This window comes from Diaporthe amygdali, assembly GCF_026229845.1.
Source record: "Diaporthe amygdali strain CAA958 chromosome Unknown NODE_21_length_814164_cov_65_183785, whole genome shotgun sequence".
Taxonomy (NCBI): domain Eukaryota; kingdom Fungi; phylum Ascomycota; class Sordariomycetes; order Diaporthales; family Diaporthaceae; genus Diaporthe; species Diaporthe amygdali.
The window spans coordinates 227,070-241,960 of record NW_026517041.1 but is presented as its reverse complement, the minus strand read 5'-3'; the positions used below and the strand labels follow the sequence as shown (position 1 = coordinate 241,960).

General features: G+C 48.5%; 6 protein-coding genes across 6 annotated transcripts; 5 read left to right on the top strand and 1 right to left on the bottom strand.

Moving 5' to 3' along the window:
- Nucleotides 1-74: 74 nt before the first annotated feature.
- Nucleotides 75-1,485, top strand: J7T55_001462 (uncharacterized protein; the record flags this gene model as incomplete). The annotated part of the gene is made up of 2 exons (XM_053145561.1): nt 75-765; nt 836-1,485. The coding sequence occupies 2 exons, from the start codon at nt 75-77 to the stop codon at nt 1,483-1,485; spliced, it is 1,341 nt and encodes a 446-aa protein (XP_052991724.1).
- A 441-nt stretch (nt 1,486-1,926) lies between these two features.
- Nucleotides 1,927-4,424, top strand: J7T55_001461 (uncharacterized protein; the record flags this gene model as incomplete). Its single annotated transcript, XM_053145558.1, has 4 exons — nt 1,927-2,761; nt 2,820-3,340; nt 3,401-3,512; nt 4,216-4,424. 4 exons carry the CDS (start codon nt 1,927-1,929, stop codon nt 4,422-4,424), a joined length of 1,677 nt encoding a protein of 558 aa, XP_052991723.1.
- A 675-nt stretch (nt 4,425-5,099) lies between these two features.
- On the bottom strand, nt 5,100-5,333 carry J7T55_001460 (uncharacterized protein; the record flags this gene model as incomplete). Its single annotated transcript, XM_053145557.1, has 1 exon — nt 5,100-5,333. One exon carries the CDS (start codon nt 5,331-5,333, stop codon nt 5,100-5,102), a length of 234 nt encoding a protein of 77 aa, XP_052991722.1.
- A 1,961-nt stretch (nt 5,334-7,294) lies between these two features.
- On the top strand, nt 7,295-8,866 carry J7T55_001459 (uncharacterized protein; the record flags this gene model as incomplete). The annotated part of the gene is made up of 4 exons (XM_053145556.1): nt 7,295-7,958; nt 8,061-8,312; nt 8,386-8,606; nt 8,723-8,866. 4 exons carry the CDS (start codon nt 7,295-7,297, stop codon nt 8,864-8,866), a joined length of 1,281 nt encoding a protein of 426 aa, XP_052991721.1.
- A 973-nt stretch (nt 8,867-9,839) lies between these two features.
- J7T55_001458 (uncharacterized protein) lies at nt 9,840-11,389 on the top strand (the record flags this gene model as incomplete). Its single annotated transcript, XM_053145555.1, has 3 exons — nt 9,840-10,488; nt 10,572-10,643; nt 10,698-11,389. The coding sequence occupies 3 exons, from the start codon at nt 9,840-9,842 to the stop codon at nt 11,387-11,389; spliced, it is 1,413 nt and encodes a 470-aa protein (XP_052991720.1).
- A 1,114-nt stretch (nt 11,390-12,503) lies between these two features.
- Nucleotides 12,504-14,868, top strand: J7T55_001457 (uncharacterized protein; the record flags this gene model as incomplete). The annotated part of the gene is made up of 4 exons (XM_053145554.1): nt 12,504-12,725; nt 12,813-13,140; nt 13,208-14,024; nt 14,586-14,868. 4 exons carry the CDS (start codon nt 12,504-12,506, stop codon nt 14,866-14,868), a joined length of 1,650 nt encoding a protein of 549 aa, XP_052991719.1.
- Between the last annotated feature and the right edge of the window lie 23 nt (nt 14,869-14,891).

Below are 14,891 nucleotides of genomic sequence, written 5' to 3'. Positions count from 1 at the left end.
TCACAATCACCCAGGGTATCTGATCGCACTCACTGCAATATTATCAAGCGGTCCTTCACGGAGACTCAGTCATCATGACCTCGAATCACAGCCAAGGGCTCGCCTTCCGACCTTACAAAAGACTGCCTGCCGAGTTGCAAATCCAGATAACCAAAGAAGCTCTTGATGACCTCGCCAAGCCCCTCGCATCATACTCGACAGTCGACCGCGTATGGCAGGATATCATCGAAGAACGAAGCTTTGCTGCGCTATATGTCCGTCATGACGATATTTCCGAGTTTGGGCGGATTTGCGTTGGGCGACGGACAAGGCTCGTGTCAAAGATCAGACTCTATATCAGAGAGGAAAGTGCCGAGCATTTCGGCCCGGCATCCCAGCCCTGGAACGATTCAATAACCGTCGAGGAACTTGATGCCAGCAGTGTAAAGGTTGCCGCAGGAAGGGCTGTTGAACAGGCTTTCAGGAAGATGTTCGAGATCATGACAGGCTGGACCACCGACCGCTCGAGGGCCGTTGTAATGACCTACGATCTGTCCATTCCTTGGCTTTATAGCCTACCCCATGAGGGAGGTTTGATAAAAGCTGACTTCACCGGTCTCGCTCCTGTGCCTGTTATCGGCTCGATTTATAATGCTTACGACAGGACTGACATCCACCCGGTGTCAATGGTGCAGCTTCTTGGATTCTTACCCAACGTTCAGTATTCTATGCTCACTCTTGGTTCACGCATCAATGGCAGCGCATTTCATCGTGGAATAGCAGAAGGTGATATACAAGCTCAACCGTCTTTAATATCCTGTTACTACTTCTGAATAGGACTGATTGTTCGCTATAGCATCTGTGTCGTCGCTGGACCTCAAGCCTCTCCATTTAACCTCCCTCAAGGCCAGAGACTGCTGCATGTCCGCCGAAATGGAGATAGGTGACACATTGATTAAGTTACGGCCACTGAGTATCTCTATACTCAACCTGACAGCGCATTTGACACAACTGGAGCTTGATCGGGTTGTGGATGTGACATACTTCCTCGGAACAGCATGGAAAGCCACCCAATCCGCCCCAGCGACCACACCACGGTGGCCAAACCTACAACATTTGTGTCTATCTGGATATTTCGACGAAGACCCGTTCGCGAATCGCGATCCAGTGGATGGCCTCTTCAGCTCAGTAACCGCCGCACTCCACCAAATGCCAAAAATTAGACTTCTGTCCATCAACATGGACTTCTACTATTTTTGCCCATCAGATGACATGGATACCGACTTAGGTGAAGATTTCGGTTGGAGGACGTGCAAGGGGTCATCATTCCTGACATTGCAGCTCCCTTCGACCAGACGCGGATCTATTCAGATGTACGCCTTTGCTCCGAATCAGGATGTGATCGATGAGTGGCTTGAAATCGCACGATGCCGTGGGAATCCCCCCATGGAAGTGCACGGGCCTCTCAATGATGAATATTTAGACATCCTGTACTGGTCAGGATGAAGACTCCGTCATTGTCACGAGGCTTCTTCCTTGCCCGTATGGTTCCTCGCGGGCGTCTTGCACCCTCTGAAAATATCTTCACATCACTCGGGGTTAATTACGTCAATTCATGACATTTTGGTATCCCGGATCACCTTCAATAGCTGATAATTATTAATCCACTCGGGTATTAGGACAATTTGTGGAAGAAACCTAGTCGTATCGATAAAATTTAGTTCACTTCCTTGTGTCACAAGTCTGCTTGCACCGCACTAGTGAATATTGACATGAATTCAATAATTGCGCTAGGTGAAACGGTCTTATACCGCAGCTTCTGACTTCTGACTTGCTCCTCTCTGTAGCTCAAATCAGATAATATTTGGCAATCATTCTTGCAAGGCCACTGTGGTTCAGATTACCAGCAGTCTCCAAACACCATTAACAACATCCGTTCTACTCAAAATGGCTGACCCATCGTTTCATCCTTACGCTCGCCTTCCTTACGAGCTGCGACTCACGATAATTGAGGAGTTCGTTCGTGGTCTTCCCAGCACTCCTACAGGAAACTACCAACGGACTACACAATACGGCCCGCCGAGACGCGTTGCTAGAAGCCGCGGCCAACTAACAAGATACGCTATGATCAACAAACAATGGCTATCCGTCATTGAGAAGCGCATATTCTCATCGCTCCTACTTTGTCAAGATGACCTTCATCAGCTACAAAACATTTGTGTCTCGCCTCGGATCAACGCCATTTCGGTCATTCATTTTTGGATCTGTATCGACAAATCTGAGAGGTGGGACATGGACTCATCGACCGGCGCAATGGATATCGCTGCCGCTACCGCCACTACCAATCACCGAGGCCCAGGCCCCAGCCTTGGCGGCGACACCGGCTCTGAGGTGTCCCAAGCAGTCAGGGATGCCGAGCAGCTAGCCACTGCAGCCTTCGAGCATCTGTTCCGCATCCTGCATGGATGGTGTCGACATCGCCAAACCCTTACATTCACCTATGGCCTTTTCTGCCGGGGGCCCAGGGAGAGACGCCCACCTATCGGTGCGCATCTTCGAATCGACTGCTCAAACTTACCCGAAGTTCCCTGCATAGGCGCTATTACAACACCCGTCATTGAGGTCATTTGGCCCCCTGCTTTAAACACTTATGAACATTTCGAGTGGGACATCGAGCCGAAGTCAATGTTTCGCTTACTCAAAAGACTGCCAAACGTCAAGTGTGCCGGCTTTTCTCTTGACGATAAGCTCAATTCGCCGGAGGTCATCGAACAATTTCAGGGTATGACTCTCAGTGTCTGTGATTTAGGTGATCGAAAAAGTTGCTAATGCACTCTTAGAAGGGCAAGCGTTGCTTGGAAACCGAGTATCCGAGCTGAAGACAATGTCTCTCGAGTCCACCGCAATGTGGCATAGACGATTTGCCCCACAGCTCTACACACCACCATCAGTTCAACTAAGTCAGTCAATTTTTGCTCTGACCCTCAGACTCGAAGAATTATACCTCGAATACGTAGTCGATGTACCGTACTTTCTGAGTGACGCATGGAATTCCAGCGGAGGTACGTCCCGGAGTCTGACGACCTGGCCCAACTTGAAGATCCTCTCTCTCAAGGGATATCTCAGCGATAAACCTCCACGCAACGCCTTCCGGCCTTTCAACTCCATCACATCCGCCCTACAACGAATGCCAAAGATACACAGCTTTGATCTCGAAATGACCTACCCTTGCAATCGCGAGAACGGGGGTTGCTTCTGGATGAATGCTCTCGTCCATATGGGGGTACCACCACGAGATGATCTGACAGCCGGGCGAAATGGCCTGCTCCTCGTGAGTGGCGCCACGCTGGATCCAAATATGGTATGCGATTGGCAAGAAATAGCTCAAGACCAGTGGAATTGCAATTTGGTTCTTGTCTAGTTCGCGCCAAACCTTTGGGAAAGGGGCTCAGTGGTATTACAGGAACACTTCGTGTCCTTCTTCATTGAACCCCAACAGCACGCATTTAAGCGTGAAGTTTATGCGAAACAAAGTGTGAAAAGGGATCATTTGGTTCAATAAGTTCCTGGCATATGGAATATCAGCCAATACAAGGCGTGTACGTGGCAAGTCGTGCTCCGGAGATTCAGCAAAGGGAGATCTCGACCATGATCCATGATCATGGGAAATAAACAAATTAGAGCTATTGTACTGTCACGGGATCGGAGTTTGTGGTGGCTTGGGAGTTTCTGTCATTGAATGGGATGGTGTGCTCCTTGCTCATGGGACTACTGCTAGTAACCGTCACGACTAGGGCGCATAGCCAGATAGCCCGGGGGCCAAGCCTAGAGGGACTTAGCTTGCTTTGCCAATGAAGAGCTCGACAACCCCTCCTACAGCATCACTATAGACACAAATTGACGTCACTGCAATTTCAACGGGCTCTGAAGCAGGTTTGTCATCTCAATGACGATGGAGGTGAAGCCACATAGAGCTGTGGCGCATGACTGTGACAATCTAGTAGGCCGCATTCGAGGTAGCATCGCGATGACCACGGCGTGCAGTATATAAAGGACCATGAGTTCCATCCGTTGCGACAGACCCTGTCATAAATGAACCATCATATCAGGCTTATACAAATTTCTGCATCAACTTTTGACTTCCAAACAATGGCTCCAACCAAAGGTGAATGAAGTGTCCGCGGACCGCACACATGGGCATGTTCCGAGAAACTAACGATGATCCCACCGTTTCAGACCCACAAGCGACTACAGCAGTCGAGGATCCTCTCGAAAAGGCAGAGGCAAAGAAGGAGAGCGGACAGGCCGCGCAGGAAGGGTTGAAGGGCGAAGCAGCATTGGACGAGGCCATCGCCGACGCTGGCGGAGATGACATTGACCCCGAGGCGACCTCTGCTGCGGATGATTCGCTCGAGAAGGCGGAAGCGGCTAAAGAAAGTGGCTAGGCTTGCAATCCGGAAAAGCTCCTACGATTGTCGTGTGCTCTGGACCAGGTGTGGCTTGAATGAGCAGATAAAGGTCGACACATAGCTGCTTCACATATACTATTGCAACTAATCCGCTACACTTGAAACAATGGCTGAAAAATCATCGCGAAACTCAGTGTGACTTGCTGAACTTCCCAAAGGGTAGATTGCCCTTCGGGAAACAGTCTTATAGAGAATCATTTTTTTTAAAAGGTATCCAAGAAGAGGTCATAGGGGAGGTTACCCTAAGAGAGGCTATCCCAAGAGAGGTAATTGCAAGAGATATTATCCTAAAAGAGATCACTCCCACAGGAGATCATCCCATGAGGGAGAGTCATGAAGAAGTATTCCATTAAATGTAGCCAACTCTTAGAGATTCTCTTATAGAATGACCTTCCATGGGATGAATTCCAGCTCGGAATCCATCAAGCCACAGGCGGCTTCCAAATGACGTATCGCGACTTTTGAGACGGTAACGGTGTCGTTCCCGCAGCGTATGCGATCTATCCTCACGTATTGCACATCAGAACCCATCCAGGGAATCATCATATACATGCCAGTCACCCTAATGGGGAACATTAGTGTGTGATTAATGGTAAAAAGGGTGAATCGAAATGCAGCAATGCCGCGTCTTACCTGGTTCATGTATTAATATTAGACGCAGCACTCGAGCTGTTTGCTTTCAGGCTCGCAGCTAGAGGTATCCCGGCAGCCAGTGGAGTAGTATGACTTTTCGGTCAGCACGTATGGCGCTTGACAGCCTGCGCTCTCCGCTGTGACGATAGCGGCAATGCACTGGTCCCGCTTGACTTCAACTCGAGTTGGGGGCGGGTTCGCCAATGCGAGGGTGGCACAAAAGAGTGCAGAGACAAATGCTGAAGTCTTCATTATTTGTTGATTTGAAGTAAATGTGGATGTCGAGGCTGGATCGTTAAATCTTGAGCTGTGATAATGAATGTTCTTTTTAGTGTTGGAATATGGGACGTGATGCAGGGTCAATGGTACTTCCCAGCTACCAGGAGGCTTGCACGATCTTATATACTTGAGTACACACGGGAGAGTGAATGTCGATGGCCCAGGGCTTGCACCTGCTAATGGGTTTCGAGCATGTTCACTGGGCGATCAATTGGCTGGGAGGTGGCCATTCATCATCTCCACCAGGCCTGATTGATTTAATGATCATGGACCTCCCTTTGCGGATACTGCAGTAAATTCCTGACTCGGAGGCAACATGAGCAAGTGCTCCTAAAAGAAAGCGAAATCTGCTAAATAGCCTTCGATATTCATCACGAAGTAACCATTACCTGTCACACAACAGCTCTGAACACTTTAAGGATGAAGATCTAGAGTCAAAAGCTTCCTACCCACATTTATGCATAGTATTCAACACTGATAATGCAGTCAAACAATGAAAGCCATGTTGTGGATGGCCATGTTGGATCTACATCCCAGCTGTTGTCACCAAAACCCTAATTTGTGGTCCAGCGAGTCAGTAGAAAGCAGATACAGGTTCCACTCGGGATCTCGGGAAAATTAATAGATTTGGGAGTGTAAGCATACTGAATCCATTCCCAATTTTGACAGAGTCCGACTTAGGCAAAAAGATTGAGTTCTCAATGACGACCCGGAAGATCTGTTCAAACTCGGTGGGCGCTCAACAGACTGATGCAGGGACGACTGAATTTCTAATTCAGTTCATTCCAGGGACTTTGCCTTAAGCGAGGCTGCCATGATCATACAGCACGGTTGAATTTTGCCTGTCCCAGAATAAATACTGCAAATAGACTGCAACAAAGAGCTACAGTCGTTTTCCAGTAGTAGGAACTTAACTCGTCGTTCCATACTCTCAAAGGGGCCTCTGCATTTAGCTGATACTACACCTTAGTGGATGTTGGGTTGAGTTTGTCATTCAGCTGGGTCCTGACGATGTATCTTAGCTGGGACCAACTTTTGATCTAGCATTACTTCGGTGATATTCTCTTGGAAAGTGAGCACGGTATTTCCACATCTCTACGCATATGTAGAGCATATGAAGCTTTTACACTCTTGAAGAACTTGGCACAATAAAGTGAGCCGAGGAGCTCATACTGCTCGTAAACGCAGTACTGGGCTGGCAAAACACTTGGACACCTGAGGCCACGCTGTGGGATATAAAAGCCAGCATATGCCAAGGGATGGCATTTCTTTCTTCCCGTTTACTCAAAGTGCAGCTCTATTGGACATATTATTCATATGGGTGTCATGAGTGTTGCCAGGACACCTCAGCGGTGTGTTACGCAGATTTTAATTACTTGGATGGTGAAATGATCCCGTTATGGGTCCTCATGATGCCATACAGGTTGGAATGATGGATACACAGAGCTCATATAGCATAGAAGTGCTGGACAAATGCATGGGTACTAGCTGGCACCCAACAAGCTTCTAGACCCTGTTATTGCCTTGAGAGGAATTGAGCCAAATTGAATTTATATACCATACGCTACCAAATAGACGTGACTTGCATCATATTGATACAAAGATGTGACTCAGTCCTGTTACTTCTGTGGCCTTTGGACAATAACAAATTAAAGGGGCGTATCTAGGCAAATGGGATGTTTGTTTTCTGTAGCTACTGTGAATCACTGCCACACAGGAGATAAATCTGATTCTCAGTCACATGTCTACACTGACGCTGCAATGCACTCCCCTGGCTTTGCCGTATGTAAAATTTCCAAATCAACAACAAACCCAACTTCATCTCATTCACAGCTCTACCTCGAAACCGATCAGCGATGGTGTTAAACAACTTGGCAGCATCAACCCTGCTGAAACCTCTCTGCTTCACGACAGGAACACCAACATCAACAGCAATGTCAGCTACACCAACATTCTACAAGTACTGTGACCTCCCTCGCGACCTGAAGTTGCAGATCGTTCAAGATGCAGCTGAAGGGTTGATGGAGATCCGCCAGTCCTCTCGCATTATGCGTCGCCAATTCTCTCTTGGGCAGTACGCATGCATTGATTTGGTGTGGCAACACGTTATCGAGCGGCAAACCTTTGAACGACTGTATATCAATTCAAGCACCATTGACACATTTGGGGAACTTTGTAGCAAACGTCATGGAATTCTGCGTCAAGTCTGTCTCGACCTGCACCCTGCGGAGAGGTATCTAGGACCACGCTTAAGCCAGTCTGAGCCGGATTTAGAGGCACGCGCTGCAGTCACTCAATCAATCGAGAAGCTTTTTGGTGTCATGAAGGATTGGGATCCTGCGGAGAGAAGACAACCAGGACTCATCAAGCTGAGGATCTCGATCTACCGTCGCCAGGGCATGGAGGGGCCACCCATCCATTGCGAATTTGCAAATCTGCCACAGGTTCGTGTTATTGGAGGCGTTCGTGTGGAGTACGGCCCGTACCTTCACCTCTCGTCAACGGTCGCACTGTACAGGAAGCTGCCAAACTTACACCACATATGCCTCGACCTGCCGACCAAGCCTATGGTGCGTAGCTCCATCCAGCATGCCACTGGTAAGCACATATTCGATTTCCCCCAAATGACAATTAATCTGCAACCTGCTCCAATCCCGGCTTCCGTGTCAGACTGTTTTAACCGGGTCATCTTGTCTCCAGATTTGATCATCTCTCTCCGAGACCTTCCACACCCAAAAAAGCTCCGAGTGTCCGGTCACGGATTCGAAAACGGAGACTGGCTTGGGATCGAAACTCAGTTGCCGATCATTCAGTTTCTTACTTCGCCTGATCTTAGATGGAGTGAAACCATCACAAAGCTTGACCTGCCGTGCATCAATAATGTGCCCCGCTTCTTTCACGACGCTCAGAATACTCTTTGGCCGCATCTTAAGACACTGAAGCTCACGGGAGGTATGTTCGATTCGGCCACCCATCGGCAGCAGGAGAGATAATGGCAGCAGCGTGCTCCGAGGTCTCATCAAAGCATTGCCAAATATGCCCAAGATCATCACCGTCACGATTATAATGAAGCCCTCTGTCGAAAGATCGCATTTCAGCTTTGATGTGTATCTCAGGACTTCCTCGGTTCCGAAGCGTCTATCGATCTGGAGCAGGTTGCCCTTTGTGCCATGTGTCAATACTGGTTTTGCCATAATTTCTGAGGTCGCAGTTCCAGGACAACTTGTGACCGAGTTACAAGATACCGTACGGCGTTACCAAGGGCAAGAGCTATCTGTGTTTTAGCTACACAGGCGATACAGATGATCTCGACGACAAGGACGCCAGCTTGATTTCAAAAATCCGCTACCGACACCACTCAGATACGCTGGGACCGAGAGACAAACACATGTGACCGATATCTGATGGCTTCGACGCCTGGTACCGTGGAACATCAGCTGACGCCGGTGGATGATTCCATGGAGTCTGAGGCCGCTGGTTCCTGGCGGACCTTGGGTAGAACTTGACCAGACATCCTAAAGATCAGCAGGTTCAGGCAATTTCCGTCGAAAGTGACAGGGCAATGATGGAAGGACGCAACTAGAACAGAGGAAAATGGATGCACCCATGCCCTCTGAGCATGGTTTGAGCCCCATAAGGCTTCCTGGATTCAACAACGCAGGCACAGAGGAAGAAGATCATTGTTCAAGGCAGAGCGAGTAAGATGATCCTGAGAATTAATATTCATGGTTGTGTCAGATAACTGCAGAAGGAATCGAAAATCAATGAAGCCAGGATTTTGCCACGTCTAAGGGGATTTGAAATGACCGAACGCATTTTTCAAAATCGCACTATGTGCCACTGTGAAATTGTAAGAATACTTCTGGAGATCTCATGAAGCTTCTGAATCCAAAGCTTAGCACGGAGGAAACTTCGTACTAAAAGGGCAAAGAATGTGTCAATGAATGTGAGAGTCAAGCATTGGAGGCTTTCCAGCATCAATAAACAGACCCATGTTAAGGTGGAGCAATCACATAGACTGTGTCCTGAAGAAATGCCCTGGCAACCAAATTTGGCATTTTCTAAAGATGTAGCTAGTTTTCATACACAATTGGTGCTTTAACAAACGGGCGTTCAGGTAGTTTGATGTCGTAGGTTCTTTGTGTGAATGTAGATTCCATTGATTGTATTACGGGGAGATTGGAGTAACGACGGTCTTGAGTCACCAAAATAGATTATATCTAAACAAATGCAGCTCCATCGAAACTCTCCGGTGAATGCCAGACAGATTGAATTGAAGCATTGAATGAGACCAACTTGCTTTTGACTTATCACTTCACTTCCTTGAGGTATAGGTATATGAATGATCTCTGCCTGACAAGCTTTCCCTCACATTTCTTCCACAACTTTCCACAAATTCCAAATTCTACTTGTTACAGTCATCCACAACTCCTACATATCGTTGTGTCAATACAACACTTCGACCGCAACCGATCAACGATGGCGACGTCCGAGATCATGGCCCCGCCCATGATGGCTTTCTCAAAATACTCTGAGCTTCCGCCTGAGCTTCGAATCCAGATTATCGAAGAGGTCCTAAATTCTGCACCGAAAGACCCGGATTTCAAGCCCCACATCAGTCCATACGCGTGTATCGACCGTCAATGGAATCGAATTGTCGAGCTTCAACTTTTCGGAGATCTCAACATCGGAGTCTGGATGTTTCCTGATTTTGACGAGATATGCAGCAAGCGCAGTGGGCGTTTAAGCAAGATTGGACTTGTCATTTTGAATGAACCCCCTGAGGGTCCATCCCCTGCAATCCACGATAGAATTGAGGACGATCTGTTCGAGCTCTTCGACATCATGAAAGACTGGACCCATATCGACAGGGAGCAACAAGGGCTGATTGAGCTGGAGTTACGGCTGAGCTTCAATGAGTTGAAGAGTGCCCAGTACCCCTGTTCTTTCGACAAGCTTCCCGAGGTGCATGTCATTGGCAGCATTTATGAAGTTTGTAAATATGACGTTGTTCGACTACACCCTTCCAGCTCGCTCTCACTCTATCGAAAGCTGCCAAATATCCATCGTGCAAGCCTGACGCTACCATTGGAGCCTTCTCGGCACTTTTCGATGGGGGACATCGGCAGTAAGTACTAAAGTAACCCACTGTGCAATGCAACGGTCCATCCGACATCACCTCCCCTCCCACAATCCTGCTAACACCTTCAGGTGCTATAAGCTCATTGTCAATACAAAACCCCCTCGTGACTCACTTGGATCTTATTTCAAGTTCTGACTTCGGTATGCGATGGCCTTCGCCTACACCATGGTTGCCCATCACGAAATATCTTACAGCATCATCTCTGCCCTGGAATCATAGACTCGTCAGTCTCAAGCTCCAGTACGTTGTCAACATTCCAAGATTTCTCCGAGAGGCCAGCAATATCGAGTGGCCAACCATGAAGACCATCGACCTGGTTGGTATGATGACCGCAATAGATGGCGACAACGACGAGGGTCAAATTATGGCACATGCGACTTGCAGAAATATAATTGAGGCACTTATTACTGCATTGCCTGGAATGCCCAAAGCCACAACATTTCGGATCAGCATGGAATTTGACGCCACGTACGGGCGAGCGTTCAAGGTCGGGATGAGTCTTGGCGACATCGCAATACACAAAAAGCCTGCCAAGATACCGCCCCGCTTCGCCGACTGGCGGTGCAGAGAAGAAGTTTTCGAGGTGTTGCCCTGCTGTGGCACCTTTGTTCCTGACTTTTACACTGGAACGCTAAAGATTGCTGGCATGGCCATCCCGGGAGACCTTGCGACTCAGTTGCAAGATGCTGTGCGCCGACACCGTCGACAGGGTCTGGAGGTATTCTCCTGCAATGAGCAGTGGATGAACGGCGAGCGTTATCCTCCTTGCACGCAGTGGAATCGACAGAAAGCCACCTGGGATGTGATTTTGATGAATGACATGGATTTATTCATCTTCGATATGGGCCAGTGTTGGGAAGAATTGTTTTATAGCATTTGGTCATAGCCATGGCTGAAAGTCAGGGCCACGAAGGGAGTCCAGGCAGCCAGCTCGAAACTCTAGCCAGGAATTTGAGATTTTTGGCATTTTGGAGGAGCACAATAGCCATGTAAGTGCGTTGCCTCAGCAGGACACTAGAGAGGATGGGGATTTGTCTTTCACCGGAATTGCGATCAAGAGTCTCACGAAACACATAGCAGTCAATGGTGCACATTTGGAAAGATGGTAACTCCCAAATGGAACGAGGCTCTCCACATAGAGGCAACCAGCAGAAAAATAAGGCAATCTCGAGACTGGCTCAGGTTGATTGGAGCCGCAACAAGGCCATCCATTCATAAGCACCAGGCACAGTGAGTGGGGTATCCATGAGCTTGCTTGGTAGTCCACAAAATTAAGTTGTAAAAAGGATATCGAGGAATGAACATCATGATCATAACTGATACGGTCCGTGACAACTAAAAAGCCATTGCTTAATGGACAAACATTGTTGAAGAACATATTAGGCAGCCTAGGTGGGCAGGGAAACTTTCATCAGGATGTCATTAACTACCTAATCATGACCACAGAACTTTTGAATTGTTTCCCTTCCTATGTTTAAAGTGTGCGAATGCCAGGCAAACATGTAAATTGTAACTTGGAAACAAAGACAATTGCGGGCTTCAACAAACACCTTTTTAGCCTTTTGACGAAGGCCTTCTGATGTGACAAATAGTCCGGCAACATGAGCCACTCTTAGTTTTGTGGTGATGTTACCACGAGGTGACTGTTCTGATGCTGGTATCATCGGATGCATACCAAACCCAATTGCCCTTCCAAGCCACCACCTGGCTCACATTGAATGGTCCGCTATGTGAATAAAGGAGGTGGATAAGATGAGTGGACCGAGAGCTTTCTGTTCATCGTCTCCAACTTCGTTGTATGTAAGTTCAGTCATAAAAGTCCACACCTTCAACCAAACCTTCCCTTCCAACGTTTTCCCTGGAGCTGACCAACAAAATCCCCAATTCCAACAGAACAGTCTCATTAACAGCCCCTTCCACATTTCTTATTCCAGTACGCTTTCATGCAGCCCTGAAATCCACCATCTATCGCTGCGTCTCAAGTTCTGTCAACACCAACGATGGAGTTTTCCAGGTATCCTGAGCTCCCAAAAGAGCTGCGCCTTCACATTATTGGAGAGGCAGTCAAACCCTACACCTACAAAAACACCAACTCGGATCCCACCACCGACACTCGTCTTGCCCGCTTTGCATCCATTGACTTTGACTGGAACCAAATTATCGAACAAAAGCTCTTCCAAACCATCGTTTGCCAGGCTGAAGACATCGCTGAGTTCGGAGAAGTTTGTGGCAAACGCTACAGGCATTTGAAGGAAATTCATCTCAGGATGCATCTTCTTGATCCCTCCCTGACAATGCTCAGTCGACAGGAACTTTTCGTGCGCGGTCTTGAGCAGCTTTTCAATATTATGAAGGACTGGAGTCATGCAGATAGGAAGCATCAGGACCTCATTCAACTGAGTGTTTTCATCAACACCGACTTTAGAGACTCGTTTTCCAGCCCCTCTTGCAACTTCTCCAACTTTCCCTATGTACAAATCATCGGAGGCATGTCTGAAAGCCCCAACGGGTGGAGTTGTTATTCCCTGCACCACACAGCCATGCATTCTCTTTACAAGAAGCTACCAAACCTCCACCATGCAAGCCTTGCTTTGCCCTTCAGGTATTCTCTGCAGAAAACTATTGAAGATGTCAGCAGTAAGTGCACAACCACATGACTGCAATTCAAATGCTACCTTTTGGCTTTCGCTAAGACAATTCACAGGCGCAGTACGCTTACTGCATACCACGAAGCCGGGCCTGACCGAACTGGAAATCATTGCCAGCGGCTGGTTCGCTTATCCTGAACGTCTCATGGGGCGCAGAAATTGGATCACTGTTTCGAAATGCCTCTCCCCACTCGTTTCCCGCTGGAGCGACAATCTGGTGAGCCTCACCCTGGACCGTTCCATTGATGTGCCACAATTCCTGCTCGTGGCCAGCAATGCAATGTGGCCGAATATCAAGGAGCTGAATCTAAGCGGACCACTGGACTACTCGGAGGATGACGCAGACAGAACCAAGGCCGATATCCTTGAAGGGCTGATTGCTTCTTTGTCGAGCATGCCAAGAATGGAGACTATTCGAATTCTTCTTGAAGGCCCTTACCCGAAACTTGAGATGCGCTGCAGCCTGAAGATAGATCTTGGAATCAGGTGGATTTCCAAGGAGGACTTCGGGGTTCCACGGTGGCGCAGGGGCGCGGTCATTGATGCTATGGACACAACTCCCTGTGCTGACAGCCTTCTGCCGGTCTCGACCAGTAGAATAGCCCAAGCAGTCGGCATTAATTTACAGGGACACCTTGTAACAGAGCTACAAGACACGGTCTGGTTGCACCGCTCGCTGGACCTGGAAGTGTTTTGTTGCCACGGGGCATGCCGGGCCCTGAACGATTCAAATACTCCTTGCACCAGATGGAACCGGCGGACATACACCTGGGACAAGGTCCTCAACAACATGGATGAGTTCATATACGAAATGGGCCTGTACTTCGACGAAATGTGCCTGTTGGATGAGATGGACGAATTGCCTAACTTCTGGTGATTCTTCATGCCTTGATGTTGAGGGGTGCGAAGCGATTAACACATAGCCATGTCGGACACGAGGGCGGAGAGATACATCTGGAAAAATGAGTGTCAATGTTCAGCTGGCGGGGTAAATGCTCATCTTTCAAAGACTGTCTGCGTTGATTATGCTGAGCGAAAGACAAGAGCTAGAATCACAAGGTCGGTTCTGGCTCAGACCAATTTGTTTTGGCAGGGCGTCCCGGTCAAGAAGTCTATTGAGTAGAAAATGGAACATTGTACTAATTGGCAACTGAAATTAACAGGACGGGAAGCGAAGACCGTATTGAATAAGAGTGCAATGAGTGTGATGATTATAGCAATGCTTGGTCATGGGAAAACATGTGCCCAGGACGAAGAATGTTGTTGACAAGGTGGGCCCTGTGCCTCCAACCAGCTAGACGCAACCCTGTGACTGGCCAGCTAGCCGAGGCGCTAACGCAGACCCCGGCCCCACCAAGGTTGGAAGCTTTTGGAAAATTTGTACTCAGAGCAGCTCGCTCCTCTGCAGCGAACAAAAAAAAACACCACCACCAGCGACATAATCCGACCATCTCACGCACACGAGACACCTCCCTTCCACCGCAACCAAATCAAACACAACCATCACCTCAATTCCAAAAAAAAAAAACTCTCCAAGATGCATCTGATGTGCAACGTCGACCCTGCCTCGGGCAAGCGCACCTACACGCTCAAGAAGGTCCTCGAGGGCAAGGTCACCAAGTCGGCGCACCCGGCGCGCTTCTCGCCCGACGACAAGTGGAGCAAGCACCGCAACCTGCTGCGCAAGAGATTTGGCCGCCTGCCCCAGGGCATCTAAGCTTTGCTCGCAGGTACTGCTGG